General features: G+C 40.8%; 1 protein-coding gene across 1 annotated transcript in view; it reads left to right on the forward strand.

Moving 5' to 3' along the window:
* Positions 1-9,656: 9,656 nt before the first annotated feature.
* The window catches only part of LOC143026989 (transketolase-like protein 2), a 40,492-nt gene continuing 34,303 nt past the window's right edge, over positions 9,657-15,845 (forward strand). Inside the window, exon 1 of the mRNA XM_076187797.1 lies at positions 9,657-9,877. Within this exon, the coding sequence (XP_076043912.1) occupies positions 9,774-9,877 (104 nt within the window). The 5' untranslated portion in view covers positions 9,657-9,773. The remainder of the gene's footprint in view (positions 9,878-15,845) is intronic.

Consider the following 15,845-nt stretch of genomic DNA (forward strand, 5'->3'; position numbering starts at 1 on the left):
GATACACGGTAAATCATCCATGTTTGAATTTCGTGTGGCTATTTTCGTACGTCTGGCACTATATTTTAACTTAAAACGCCCGTGGTTGCAAGCAAAGCAGTTTGAAAACCGTTAACGTTCACGGCAAAAACCAGTGTATACTGTTTTATTGATAAAAACAAATTCTCTTTCTTCCTTGGTATTCGTCAACATCCTTAGAATTCAGATAGGTGAAGTAAGGAAGGGAAAACGAAACAGGTAAAAGTAAATACAAGTTTAACTGGTCGTACATTAACGCATAGGGATGGAACAAGCTATCCGAGGACTAGTGCTGGGCAAATACCGCTAATCTCAGTACCGGAATTACCGGTAAACAACAATGCCGTTACCGGAATTACCGGTATTTTACCGGTAAAAGACTCGTGAGGTAGTAGTGACGTCCCAAGTTCGAGTCGCCTTTATGACTTAAATCTAAACAAATTTCATCCTACTATGGTGTGTAGTCACAAATTTTGTAACGTCGTCACTATAAAAATCCTGCGCTCCGAGTCGTTACTCCAACTCTCGTGGGCGGGGAGTAGGGAGGGGGTGCGTGTAAGGTCACAGCATTACCTACTCTCCCTCAGTGCATAGGCCTACTCACCAATCCCCCCCTCCCCCTCTCACACTCCACTTCCGTCTCTATGTAAGTGCAATTTCATACAAAGAATATATTTTTCACATAGAAACACAATTTCATAAAAGAAAAATAATTACATGCATCATTTTTACACATTACACATAAAAATTCATTTCCAAAATCACCCATTTTTCATTTAGTCAGGACAAAGGTTTTTTTTGTACAATTGAGGTTTTAAAGGTTTTGTGCGAGATGAATTGACATATGTAGGTCATTTTCATAATGTTTTTTTTTTTACCAAGTTCCTCTTATATATTTTTTTCAATTGTTCATAGTTGTCATTTATTTTATTGGAATTACGTTAATTTTGTAATAGCAGGACTCTACGATCCCTATATTTATATTATAGTACCTTTAAATGGACAAAAAACACACGCATATGTTTTATTTTAATTTTTTATTATGTGCATCCATTTGGATACATGCCCACCGGAACATAGGCTGACTAATCGAATACGTACATTTTGCACTGAACCCCTGCGGGCCGAGATGCGAACAAAACGATCTAGCACGACTGTTAATTTTCATATTCGAATACGTACATTTCGTACTGTGCATCTGTGGGCCGAGAAGGGAGCAGGACGATCTAGCACGTTGAATACGTTCCTGTTAATTTTCATCCTACGTAGGGCCGTCAGTACTGTCACTCAGTACCACCAAGCCGAAACGTGCTTCCCGCTCTCTGAGTATTATGGGATAGCTTATCGGTTAACGGAGCCTAAACGGTAGCAGATTTTTTGCTGGTAAGCTACCGTCAAGGTTGTTACCGATAAAACCCGTAACTACCGGTAGCTGCCCACCACTACCGTCACTCAGTACCACCAAGCCGAGACGTGCTTACCGCTCCACGAGTGTTTGGTATAGCTTATCGGTTAACGGAACCTTAACGGTAGTAGAATTATTGCCGGTAAGCTACCGTCAAGGCTGTTACCGATAAAACCGGTAACTTTACCGGTAGCTGCCCACCACTAGTGCTGGGCAAATACCGCTAATCTCAGTACCGGAATTACCGGTAAACAACAATGCTGATACCGGAATTACCGGTATTTTACCGGTAAAGGACTCTTGATGTAGTAGTCGCCTTTATGACTTAAATCTTTAAACAAATTCCATCCTACTATGGTGTGTAGTCACAACCCCATTGCATATTCTGTATATTGAAATAAAGTAAAAATTTCGATAGCCAGTTCTATTTTGTTTACGATATTGTGTTTATGGAGATATCTGGCAACTCCTCCCACCAATCGGAAGCAAGCTATGATTCTCAACAGTAAACACATGATTTTGAATTTTATAGATATCAGTGCGTTATCAAAGTTAGAGGTAGAAGCATGCCGCCTATCTACAGTATCCAGCCTCCCAGTTTAACTGTCTCTCCTGAAAAATCAATGTTTTTGTCATTTAATAAGCTATATGTCTGGTTCTATTTTACATATTATTTTGATTGTTATGTCATTGTAAAGGGAAAAAGTCATACTTTAATTGGTGCTACTTTAGTATGCTATCTACCGCGCAAGTGAGTGAAAGGAGGGTGTCTGAGGGTGGGTGTGGTGTATAAACTTTTGTCCGCCTCTGCATGCATGGGTCTATGTTTGGAGGGTGCATGTGGGAGTGGGAGTTTTGTTAATACACACACACATATAAAGCTTTGACTAAATTGTAATAAATGTTTTCTTAAAAACTAACCTAAATTTACTAATTTGTAATAGATGTTTTCCTAAAAACTGCTTTTAATGTTCCCTTGTTTTAATACTTATTTCATACAAATTAGCCCAGCACGTGATCCAAAGACCAAGGTGAATACTCAAGGATATATTAGATTTCATTGTTAGCATATTTTTTTATTTATTTCCTCAATTATCTTTTCATACAAATTAGTTCATATTCTTATTTAGAAACAGAAGCATATTGGCATTTTCATCACTAGCATATATGTATATATTTATATACATATATGAGTCTTCATTTGGCGACACGCGGAATTTATCGATGAAACTTTCACAATTAATATAATTTCGTATGCTGATCACAGAAATAAAATTAATTCTATTGAGAAATTGACAAAAATGCCACACAAAAAAAAAACGGTTTTAATGGTAAAATAATTACCGAGACCTTAGCGGTACATACTTGCTTAATGGTAAAAGTTTAACCGGTAAAATTAGCGGTACAGTGGGCCGTCAGTATTCTCACTCAGTACCATCAAGCCGAGACGTGCTTACCGCTCTCTGAGTGTTATGGTATAGCTTATCGGTTAACGTAGCCTTAACGGTAGCAGAATTTTTGCTGGTAAGCTACCGTCAAGGTTGTTACCGATAAAACCCGTAACTATCGGTAGCTGCCCACCACTACCGTCAGTACCGTCACTCAGTACCACCAAGCCGAGACGTGCTTACCGCTCTCCGAGTGTTATGGTATAGCTTATCGGTTAACGGAACCTTAACGGTAGCAGAATTTTTGCCGGTAAGCTACCGTTAAGGTTGTTACCGATAAAACCGGTAACTTTACCGGTAGCTGCCCACCACTACCGAGGACTAATATAGCGGAAACTTAGAGATGCATTCTAACGACAATGCTTGTCTCTCTGACCCCACGACGTCTTAGAGTCCTAAATCGTCTATAAGGGCATAGTGTTTTCAGCTGACTATGGAGCCCAGTGTTACAATTTACTGCACCACCTATGATTTACTCAATCTGCACAGTCGTGTTGGTATATCACATGACTCTTTAGATTTCCTTGCATTTTAGCCTTTTGCGGACAAATAGATTACGCGTTTATGGTATCAATAAAGATATAAGATTTTGTTTCTATTTTTCAGATTTGATCACAACAAGACATAAATGTGTGAACAAACCTGATGCTATCTGCTATATTTGTGGATAATTCACGCTTATTCGTCAGAGGAGCAATATAACATCGTTTCTCAGGCCAAGAAATGGGCCTCACATACTGTGTGTCATAATTGCAAAGAAATGCTGCGTGGTGGACGAAAGGGAAACGTAAGGGCTTACCAATTGGAATTCTCATAACCTAACTGGAATCAAAGGACCACACAACTGTTATTTTTGTCTGGTCGTTGGCAAAAGAAAAAGAAAAAATCACTTATCACTTATGGCCTCAGCAATTCGACCTACTCTGTACTCCGATGAGCTATTAATTCCAGTTCTTAATAGGTTTCCATCTGAAGAAGAGGGTAGCGACGAGATGCTAGAGACTGACGATGAAACTCAAGAAATATTGGCAAATTCCGACGGTTATTCTTATGCTACATCAGTCATCAACCCCTCAGCAGTTTAGCCAGCCAGAGATGAATGACCTTGTGCGTGATTTGGGTTTCTCCAAAAATGCAGCAGAAATTTTATTTTCTAGGTTGCAAGAAAAGGCTATACTGAACCAAACCACAAAAGTTTAATACTTCCAAGATAAGGATTTTTTTTAAAGAGAATAAGTTTGTTTGTTACCATGATATCTCGGGTCTTCTCCAGGAATTAGGAATTCTACCGTATAATCCAAATTATTAGATATTATCTCTAGATAGTTCTAAACGCAGCCTGCAGTTTGTTCTACTACCTAATGGTAATGTCTATGCAGCTGTTTCAGTAGGTCATTCTGTGTGTTTACGAGAGAAGCATAATGACATTAAAGCTGTAATAGACATACTAAAATACCACGAGCACAACTGGACAATTTGCGTAGACCTCAAAATGGTGAACTTCCTCCTACAACGAGGTTAATAAACAAGAAGGGAACTTATTAAGAGACGGATTTACAGAGTATCCCTGCTTTCTTTGCATGTGGAACAGCCGAACTAGAAACAAGCATAGGAACCAGAAAGAACCTTATATGAGACTCTGGAAGCTGGTATGCCAAATATTGTCTATGATCCAATCGTCAGTCGAGAAAAGACCATATTTCCTCCTCTTCACATCAAACTGGGCCTCATGAAACAGTTTGTCAGAGCATTATTTACTGATGGTGAATGCTTTCAACACATAGTTTCGGTTCTCCCTGTTTTGTCATTCGAGAAGATCAAGGCAGGTGTGTTTGATGGACCACAGATTCGTGCACTTGTACGTGATCAAAACTGTCAGTAAGATGAATGATAAGGAAAGGATAGCGTGGTTTTCATTTGTGGTGGTAATGGAAAATTTTCTCGGTAATGAAAAGGCTGACAACTATAAACCCTTGTAACAACCTTGTTGTCAGCTTTTCATGACCTTGGATGCAACAGGAGTGTCAAACTCCATTTCCTACAGTCATCTTGATAGATTTCCTGAGAATTTAGGGGTAGTAAGTGACGAGAAAGGCGAGCGGTTCCATCATTACCTCAAGACCATGGAGGAGCGCTACCAAGGGAGATGGGACAAACATATGATGGCAGACTACTGCTGGAACATTAAATGAAATTGCTCAGAGACAGTCCACAAACGAAAGAACTTCAAGCGCAAATTTCTGCCTGACTAAAATGTAATTGAGCTTTGTATCTTCATAGCAACCAATTTCTTACCTAACAATGAGTTTCATATAAAAAATAACCTTTGAGTTGATGGAACATGTTTCAAACTGTTGTGAATAAATTTAGACTATGTAACATTCTTTTATTCACCAGCTAATTCATTAAGAGTTTAATCACGTGTTTCTTCTGATAGACGACGATGCCAGTGAGACAAAGACAAAAAAATTATATTTTGAAATACCTCGATTACACAAAAAAAAGAGCTCTCAGGGGAAAACAACGACTTCGTATTTGAAATCAGTACATTTAGAATAGGTAATTCCAGTGGTTGATATCAATGTAACAATTTTTTGTTGAGCTGTGTTATTCGATTTAACACTATCATTAGAGGAAAAATGTATATGTATTTGAGATTAAGTGTCTGAGAAGTATTGTAGGGATTACTAGGCTGAATAGAGTGAGAAACGAGGGGAGCGTGGGTGGAAAAGGATTTAGGAGATAGGGTTAGTGAAAGAGTTTTGGGATAGTTTGGGCACATGGAGAGAATGAGTAAAGAAAGATAAGTAAAAGAAGTGTGGAAGGCAGGTGATTGGAGTGAACAGGAGGGGGCGACCGAGGATGAGATGGATGAATGGATAGGGTAAAAAGGGCGTTGAGAAAGAGGGGAGTGTCTATTGAGGAAGGGAGAAGATAGGGGTGAGTGGAGAATGGTTGTATATGGATGATGTGATGCATGGAAGGGAGTGGGTGAGGGATGGGGGTTGGGGAGTGGTTATGTGTGAATGATATTTTGACGCAGCGCGAAAGGATTTCTCCCCGTCTTCTCTCTCTCTCTCTTTTTTATGAGGAGACAGAGAGAAGAGGTCACCAGTTAAATAAAGCTGTTTTGCTGTGAATACGCTGTGTCTTGCTACATTGCTTCTGAGCCAGGGTAATGGACGAAATGCAGGGATGACCCTTCATCCAGTAGGAGCCAAGAAAAAAGGGAGGGCGGAGAATTGGAGTGGGTGAGAATGAAATGGGTGGGAGTGGAATTATGTCTTTTGACTTTGGCTACTTTCCTTGTAATAGGGAAAAGGCCCTTGGTATATGCATGTATGCATTATCACTATTATTGTAATGTGTTTCGATGCGTTGCCTCTGACCTGAACAGTGTGGTAGGAGTTAGGGATGATTCTTCATCTACGAAGTGCTAAGATCAGAGGGACATTCTTTGGGGGTGAGTGTAGGGAGGGAGTGTGTTTTGACTCGGTCACTCCTCTTATTAGGGGAAATTATGTTTTGTTGTTTTATATATATATATATATATATATATATATATATATATATATATATATATATATATATATATATATATATATATTAATTACTGATTATCGTTATCACTCCCAATATCAGTTCCTACTATTATCACTACCACTATGATATACCATTATCATCACCATTATTGTCTTTATCTACAATTCTACATCACCATTACATCCATCAAGATCGTTTTGGTTATCATTATCAGTTATCAACATTGATCATAACTATCAATATTAGTATCAATGTTATAATTACCATAATCATGTCATCATTACGAGTTACAATTATCATCGATTATTATTATTATTATCATTATTATTATTATTATTATTATTATTATTGTTATTATTATTATTATTATTATTATTATTATTATTATTATTATTATTATTACTATTATTATTATTATTATTATTATTATTATTATTATTATTATTATTATTATTATTATTATTATTATTATTATTATTATTATTATTATTATTATTATTATTATTATTATTATTATTATTGCTGTTGTTGTTGTTGTTGTTATTGTTGTTAATTTCGTTATGCTCTCCAACCCGGTTCTTTGACAGATGTTATTCTATCTAACGTGTGCTACTGTATGCTTCGACACCCTATCGGGTACTAGTGACTGTCATTTGTCCCTGCAATCCTAATTCGTTGGTAAGGTATCGGCTTGGGCAACGGCCATAGGACCTCCTGGCTGAAGAGGTCAACTCTGTTGAGGGTCAGGGAGCTGAATAGAATTACCTGGCGCTAGCCAGTACAAAGTCCTTGAAGCGATCCACTCGGTGGCAAAGGAAAAGCGCACGCCATCAACTCACTGTTTCGATTCGCCTTTTTTATTATCATTATCGATTTAATCTTTGACGAATTCAAAACAATATCATTTTGCTGAAATGTGTGCCTTGAGGAAAGTGAATGTGTTAAAAAATGAGATGAGTGACACCGAATTAGATTTGCCAGTCCTGTAAATCCATGAATTTGTAAATATACACAAAAACGCGCCATATGTTCCACTCCTCATACAATCATACCAAGTTGGATGTCACCGTGGTGAGGTACAAAACCCGTATCTTCTCCCAGGGGGTAGGCATCGGTCCTGCAGTGGTTCACTAAGACAAAACTTGTACTCTTATCGTTGGTGGGGTCGAAAAAATTCGCGGCCGGGGACTGATAAAATGTGGGTTCAAATCCCTGAGTAAACCTAATATTTGTATTGGCGATCTGGAATTTTATGGGACATGTCCCCTGATTGCAGCACGTGAGCTGAAATAAGTAGAAGCAACACTGAGTTAACTCTATTCTTAGGAAACAAAGTTGTACATACAAGACTGGCAGGTGTAGTCCCACCATTATACTTGAATTATTTCTATCATTGCATTTTCATAAGGCCTTCAACGTTTTTTTTTTTTCTGCGCACGGATTGAATGTCGCTATTGTTGTGAAACGCCTGGTGTCAAAAGTGAAAGTTTGCTCAATAGTATCTACACAATAGAACGAGTTGTACAATGTCGAGAAAATGACGTAAAAGTCGACCGAACGATTTGTGCATGTCGCGCAAGAGTCGCATCTCGTTATTCATAATCACAGAATTTCACTTTTAATAATTAAGTTCCAGTCGATTAAACAGTAAACTTTTTTCTTTGTCAACACAAAGCGTGGGAAGCGTGGAAACCGAGCAATCTAAGGGATCAATTTCTGACCGCAAGAAGCTAGAGGAAGGGTTCGAGTCCGCCAGAGTCGGCGCGTGGCGGCAGTAAAAGCATAAGGCGTTCATCCCAAAGGTGACATATATATCTATCCACCTCGCAAAGTGGCTGACGGCTGAAATGTGTGTGTGTGTGTGTGTTATGTGTGTGTGTTTACCTCATATGGAGGCTATCAGAAAATATAAGGATCTATGCCATCTTTGGGATAATCAAGACAAGTCACCTAAACGGCGGACAGTATCTCTTACTTGAATAAAATATTCTGGCGAGACACAAGAAGAATCCCCACCCCAGACTTCGACAGGGTGACAATTTTTCATATGGGCTATCCTAGGGTGACAATTCTTAATGTGGGCCATCCTAGGTTTACGATTCTTCTATTGTATAATTTGATGACGATAAGCATAACCCTCATTCAACCTAACCTAATCTTTATTCCACCGTTGATATTCGGCGTACTGAGGTGACAATTCTTCAGCTGGGAACTCACGGGGTGACGATTGTTCATGTGGGCGTTCTAGGGTGACAATTCTTCATGTGATCCCTACCCTTTTATCTACGTGGTAATTATTTGTGAGGAAGAACTTATTCTTTGAAAAATTAATGTAGTGATCACAGTTGGTGACGAAAAATTAGTATAAATTTACAGAAAAAGTGTGTGTGTGTGTGTGTGAGAGAGAGAGAGAGAGAGAGAGAGAGAGAGAGAGAGAGAGAGAGAGAGAGAGAGAGAGAGAGAGAGAGAGAGAGAGAGAGACCGATTGCCAGCCCTTCAAGGGTATGCCTCCGAGTGAAAGTAAGCGTTGGTAGGCTTTAGAAGCGGTTGGCAGGGAGATGATCCTTTCCGATGTATGTCCCACATGATAACTGTGAACACGCGTTCATCGTTGATACGTTCAAATACACACTCGTGACTCGTATCACCGTATAGATTCGTTTTGATCTTGCTGTCAACGCCTCCTGTTGTACGTGTTTAAGTGATGTGTGAACGTGTGAACGGGTTATTTGGTTGTCGAACACGTTGGTTAAACCCCATGTACTCCGTTCACACGTTCACACATCACTTTAAAAACATGTCTGTAAAACCGTTAGACCGTGAAACCCCCTCTTAAGTATTACACCCCAACTGAATAAATTATCCTGCATTTGGCCAGAATAGTATCAATAAATGTACTCTATATGGGCTGCATCTTGACGATAAGATAACAAGGAGGCATGTTGGGTGCGTTCATATTATATCATAGGAAGGTGATGGCATATTTACTATTAAAGAAAGGTTGTTACACATTACATGAATAAACGAATACAGGACGATGAAAAAAGATATAAAAATAGATAAAAATGGATAAAAAGAGATTTCCCTGGGATAGAAAAGACTTATCCCAGTCCACGGAACAAATGGTGATCCAAACATTACATATGCGTAGACGTTATCTATTTCACAGTAAAATCAATTCATGGTAAAAATTTAATATCGTTTTACAACTTAGAAACTTCTGGGGGGAAGTTATCAGGAACCTTAGTCGGCAGCGAGCAGTTTCCAGGCATCTACAGCGAAGCAGCCCAAACTCTCGTACCCACAAAGCTTCTCCCAGTGTCGATCCACCGGAGAGAGGGAGAACATCTTCTTAAACAATGGCGTACCACAAGCCCGACACCAATGTTCTTCAAGAACTCAAGGATATTGCTAATAAGCTAAGGATACATTCTATTAAGCAGACCTCAGCAAGCAACTCTGGGTAAGTGTCGTGCATTAACCAATGTGAATAATAAAGATTAATTGTTTGCCGGCTTCATGAAGGGTGAGGTGCCTATTGTTGATTTCTTATTAATTTATTTAACATGATAGAAAAAGACGAGAAGTTTGGAAAATAAAAGTATAATAGTTTTCAGTTTTAACATATAGGTGCAGTCTAAGTGAACAGAATAGATTGTTTAATATATAAAAATACATATATACTACACTGCAACAAAATGACCTTCCCTTAACCTGGTGTTGCGTCAGGAAGGTGGTGTTTGATTATAATTTCAACAGTACTCGTACGTTGAATTAGAATGCTTGTGATTCAAGTCATGCTACATAACAGAAATTGTACCCAAATATATGCGTGAATGTTGTATACAACACATATTGATGTAAACCTAGCATGAGGTCTGTCATCAGTCATATGATGTTACACACGGACTAAGGATAGTATGTTCAGGGCAGTATAGGAGAGACACTAGGTACTGAAGTGCACCGACAGGTGTCCGTGGGGTATTTGTAGAATAGTACCTACAGTTTTGTTCTAGATCAAACTCGGCATAATTATTATTGCCCGTGAATTATATATTTTTTAACAACCAACAGGTGTCTACTGAGAGATCTCATTTGAATGACTAATGTTCCTTAAAGTTCATCAAGGGAAGTTGTTTGATACATCTCAAATTGTTAAGATCATCCGGGTCGTCGTCTTCGTCACGGATGCTGACGGCCTGATTATTTTTGTACCTCGGGCAATTAACAGACGACGGTAGAACCCCGTATTCTCTCATAAAGTCCAAGGAAGCCCTGTTATCTTCGTAACAATGCTTATTAACGTCACCTGGAATTGGAGAACACCTGGTCCATAACTTGAAAGCCATCATCGTATTGACAGTGTCTGGACTAGACAGACGACAGCATGGTGTCTGAATCGTATCCTAATGGCATCGTTCGTTAGTAGATTTGCTTGTAGCAAGTTTTTTTTCCACCATGGAAATAGAATTCTACGTTCATGTATATAATTTACAAAGTTAATATTTAATTTTCTAATGCTATGTCGCGTCGGTGTGCACAACTAAAATAAAACCACATTTTGTTGCGTCCTGCAACATTCGTTTATCCCTAGCATCTGCCGTACTCTCACGCATGCTCTGCCCTCCCCAACTCCCGCGCCCTCAACTTGTTATGTAATCCCACTGTTTTTAATCAGGTGACTTCAGTAACAAGTTCACGTTGGATGTGTGTGTGAATTATGTGCCCTCAATTGCCTCCTAAATAATGAAATTTATTTATTTGTTTCTAGCTTACCTAGTACAAGATAAATTAGTTTATATATGGACAAATCGTTGTAAGGCAGGGCTGCCATGTGGAGATAGGCGCCATTGTATTTTTCCTCCCCTCAGGCCCCGGCTCATGGTTCAAAAAAGATAACTTCACGAAGAGAATTACTGACCTTATAGAGCAGGTGTTATACACAAAGCCCAATCTGACGGCTGGCAGAGTAGAAGGAAAAGCACCACCAATCACAGAAGGGATTAAGGCGAACAAATCCGGCCTTGACTATAGGACTACCCGGGTTGTAGGGTTTACCCAGTGATAAGCTAAAAAAAAAAATCGTTATTATCAGCCAACGAGTTATCTCTTGAAGTAACACCGGAAACTTTACTGTAAGTCCCGACACCTGAACGGATCTGATTTTTCTTCCTCTCTCCCCGTGTTTCCACATCTCTCTCCCTTTACCCCCCTCCCCTCCTCTTCCTACCTCTCCCTCCTGTCCGACTTTTCAACCCGCACCCTCTCCCTCTACCTCCCTCTCTCCTTCCCTCCTACTCTTCATTCCACAAACTCTCCCACACTCCTTCTCTCTCTTCCTCCCTCACTCATTCAGGCCATCTATCTCTCCCTCCCTCTCGTTCTCCCCACCCTCCTTCCGAATTCTTCCTTTTTTCCTCCTTGCCTCGGTCTCCCTATCTCGCCAGTCCCCCCACGTTCTCTTCTTGTCCTTCTCCCTTCCCACGTTTTCTACGCCCCTTTCTCTCGTATTCCCTCACTACACCTTCCCCCCTCTCCCCGTTCCTCTCTTTCACCACTCCTTTCCTGTCCTCTCTTTTTCCCTCTCCCACATTTCTCCTTCCTTCCGACCCATTCTCTCTCACCCTTCTCTATCTCTCCCAATATCCGCCGTCCCTCGCTCCATACTCTTTCTTCCTTTACCTGCCTCCCTAACCCCCTTTTTGTGATATCTGATACATTATGAATTTACATGTCTCGTGTCTGTTTTTAGCTCATCATTACATCACATGGCATTGGGGTTGTCTGTGAAAGGGAAAAATATACAGGGTGACCGTTTCGCGTCAGTTCAGTCCTTCAGAAATTCCAGGCAGTCACCAAGGCACATCACCGATTGGCTTGAGCTGTTAGCGGGGTGGAGCAAGTGAAGGTGTGGGGAGTGGTGGAAATTGCTTTCGCGAGATTCAGGTAGCATTGGCGATTGCTTCCAGGGCTCAGTCTGGATCGTGTCGCGGGACTTACTCGTGTTTTCGGAGTCGGAAATTGTGCACCACTTACTAGTTTTTACAGAACACGTGACGTGAGTTACTCATTTGATGCCCCTTTTAAGCGAAGATGCCTTGCAGCGAAAAACCAATACTTTGCAGAAGAAACAAACAAACGTGATTTGTAATTAACTTGTTAGTGCCAGGATCACGTGATCATGCTCGGCTGTGTCCGTCCCGTTGTCTCTCCGTAGGACATAGGTTACCTGTTTTTAGGGTTAAATGCTTAGGCTTATCTCTTCCCGTACTAGTTCTTACCAATTCTTGGATTTCCCCACCAGGGATACACTTCAAGTTACAGGAGAAATAGGTGTTCACACCTTAGAACCGATGCCACAACAGTGTTGCGCCAAGCGATTTTATTCGATAATGGAATGTCACCGATAGGCAGGGACAAGCCCCATTCCCTGATGAAGAGGCGGTGGGGAGGGGGAGGTGAGCTGTGCAGATGAAAAATAGCCTGGCGGCAGTCAAATGAGGCGCCACCTAGAAGGGAAGGGCGGGAAGTGTACTCAGACTTCTGTGTAATTCGGAGAAAAAAACCTATGGAAATAAACATGTTTGAAGGATACTCATTCTTTTTTCCATGGAGATGCATGTGTTCAGCTTTCGCATGATGTTTAGAAGACTGGGGGTTAGGCGTTAAGATAAATAGTCAAGGAAATATAAAGTACAAATTTATCTATTCTTGCCCCCCTTTCTTATTATTTCATACTCATTCCTTTCTTCCTGTTTTCCATCTCGTACATGCCCACGCTCCCGACCCTATCTGTCCCTTTCCCTTGCGTCCGTTGAGAGCTGTTACCGGGTAGAATGAGTCATAAGTTCAAATTTCCTGCCCATGTAAAAACGAAAGATAACACTCGGCCGTGCAGAGCAATCAATCACCCTCACACATTTCCTTAAGCATTACAGTCCTCTGGCAGCTGTCAGAAAATATTTACAATTTTAAAAGTTGTAACGGTCATTTCGATTCGGCCACATAGTTTAAATTTAAGTCTGGGTACAATGACTTGCTAACTAGTTATCTTGGCGTTATCTCCAGTACATGATGATACTACTCTTGGTCCATTGAATTTCAGTTGGACTGAATGTGCGAATGCGTCTTGGAAAACAGCTTGAATTATTTAAGTGTACGTCTTCATGCATGCACGTACGCGCTTTTTCCGTGATGGAAGGCGGAAAATGAATACAACGGTGCTAAGAAGCTAGTATCGTCAGCTTTTAGAATGTAATAGAAATGGCTGATGAATTGCAGCTCCTAGTGGAAGGAAAAGGAGGGAGAGAGAATGGAAAAACTGCTCAGTGAGCTTCCCTCCGATTGGCTTTGGGGAAGATGACCCTGGTACTGTTTCGATCTATACTTCAGTGCACGAATAAACGAGCTAATAGTGTGTGTAGACCATGCGAACGGCCACACACTGGTACGTAGGGGAAAGAGTAGAAAATAGTGAACTGTTTGTATATATAGTTCTATATTTTTGTATATATAAATTTATATTTAGTAGCTTAAAACCAAGTATGCAGCACCGTTGTCCTGGCTTTTCCCAAAACTGAATGTATTCTGCTGGCAATGCCCAGAGCAAAGAGCTCCAAAAGCGAAGGGAATGAGCGTACAATAACTTCCTAAAGTGCGTGTCTGGTAAGTCTCGGCTTAACCAATGAAGAGGGGTGGGGGTGGGGGGAGACTTGGTAGTCCAAAGAGTCGAAGAGTCCCTGCTGCTGCTTCAAATCCCACACGATCGTCTCTATCTGGAGACGCAGTCCCACAGGGATGGCATTCGATCTCTGGGCAAGACCCAATTCAGCCCAGGTATCCTTCACTAACTTAAGGACTAGCGTTTGGTCCTCTACAGTATTCCTACCAGTTGGTGATATAGACACAAGTCCATATTTGCTTACTATCGTGAGGACTGCGAGTTTCCAGTCGGCCCTTGGATCCTTGTCGATTTTTTATGTCGGGAGAGAGGAAGATTGTTTAGCTTTTAAGTCCTTAAATCTGCGTTGGACGCAAGGTACCGGAAATTTACTTTAGTTGAATGCACCGCAAGGACCTTACATGTCTCTTAGGATTTCGTTCGGACACGAAGGCATGATCAAAAGTTAGTGGCTGAAATGAGGGCTTTCGTCATCGATGTACAAACGTAGTAGAACCCAAGCAAGGGGTTGGCACAGCCGTACCATGATTGGCTGCCATCCTTGGGACAGTAGCAACGTTGGTAACCTTGACCAAGGTCACTGTTGGTGTGTTAGAGACGCAATTAAACTTTTATTTATTCTTTTTTTATATACAAAAAATGTAGATGACAAAACTTATACCTTTTGTTGCCATGGCAGCCACGTTTCTATCTATATACCAATAGTTATTTCCCCCATATAAGGGAGGTAGGCAGATCAGAGGCACGTACCTTTTCCCACACATTCCACTCACCTCCACATTCCTAGGGCATCAATAATTCTCGGGTTTGACGTAGGCGATGACGTCATGTCGGTGGCTCGGAACCGTTTGTTTTGATCCGTTAATTCTCAAGTATCCTGATGTACTCTGCTAAAGAAAATTATTTGCTTTAAATTGGTGAATTAATGAAGATGTTAGTTCAAATCTATGGGCCCAGTGGTGCTCTAAAATGAAGAAGAAAAATCTGGCGTTAGCCTGAAATTCATGACATGTAATGAGGTCAGTGCAGAAATCTTCTGTTTGAGGATGTGGTTTCACGATTGGTTGCAGGGATGACTTGCGGTCACTTTCTCATTTCCCTATCGCTTGCCAGGTACCTCCCCCTTCCATCCCCCCTCTGCACCCCCTAGTTTTTTATATTCGCTCCGTCCGTTTCTATCTCCCCTCGGTTTATCCCTCTACCTCGTTTCTCCCACTACCTCATCGCCTTCATGCATACTGGCATTCGTGTTTCTTGGATCGTGGTAAAAATTCCGTCATAAATGTCATACTGCTGTCATACATATTGGCATTTGCGTTTCTTTTGTTAAAATTGGTAGAAATTCTGTCACAGTGTCTTAATTCTGTTCCTTAACGAGGTAAAACTGTTTGTCATTCCAAAGTTTCTTTGGCCTCACCCTGCCACGCTTCGCGGTCTTTGTGGTCGATTGTGGTGAAGCAGTTGGCGCGAGATTGCACACACGTGTAGCAATCACTTGGGTCGTGCTTCGAGTTTCATTCTTCATGAAGGTTAGCCTATTTGATCCTTGAAGTTTGAATTGTTCAGTCTCCAAGGGTGAGCCAGATAAACTGGAAACTCTGCCTCATCTATGGTAGCTTGCCGCCGCCCACTCTCGCTACCATTGCGCGCGCGCGCGCCAAGAAATCGTTCGTAAGGGCACCTTGAGAGTGTCGGTCAATTGATCGTGGAAGTCATGGAAAACTTCCCTACACTCCTCTGTCTCTCTCCT

This window comes from Oratosquilla oratoria, chromosome 7 (genome assembly GCF_046742065.1).
Source record: "Oratosquilla oratoria isolate Oo_2021 chromosome 7, ASM4674206v1, whole genome shotgun sequence".
Lineage (NCBI taxonomy): Eukaryota > Metazoa > Arthropoda > Malacostraca > Stomatopoda > Squillidae > Oratosquilla > Oratosquilla oratoria.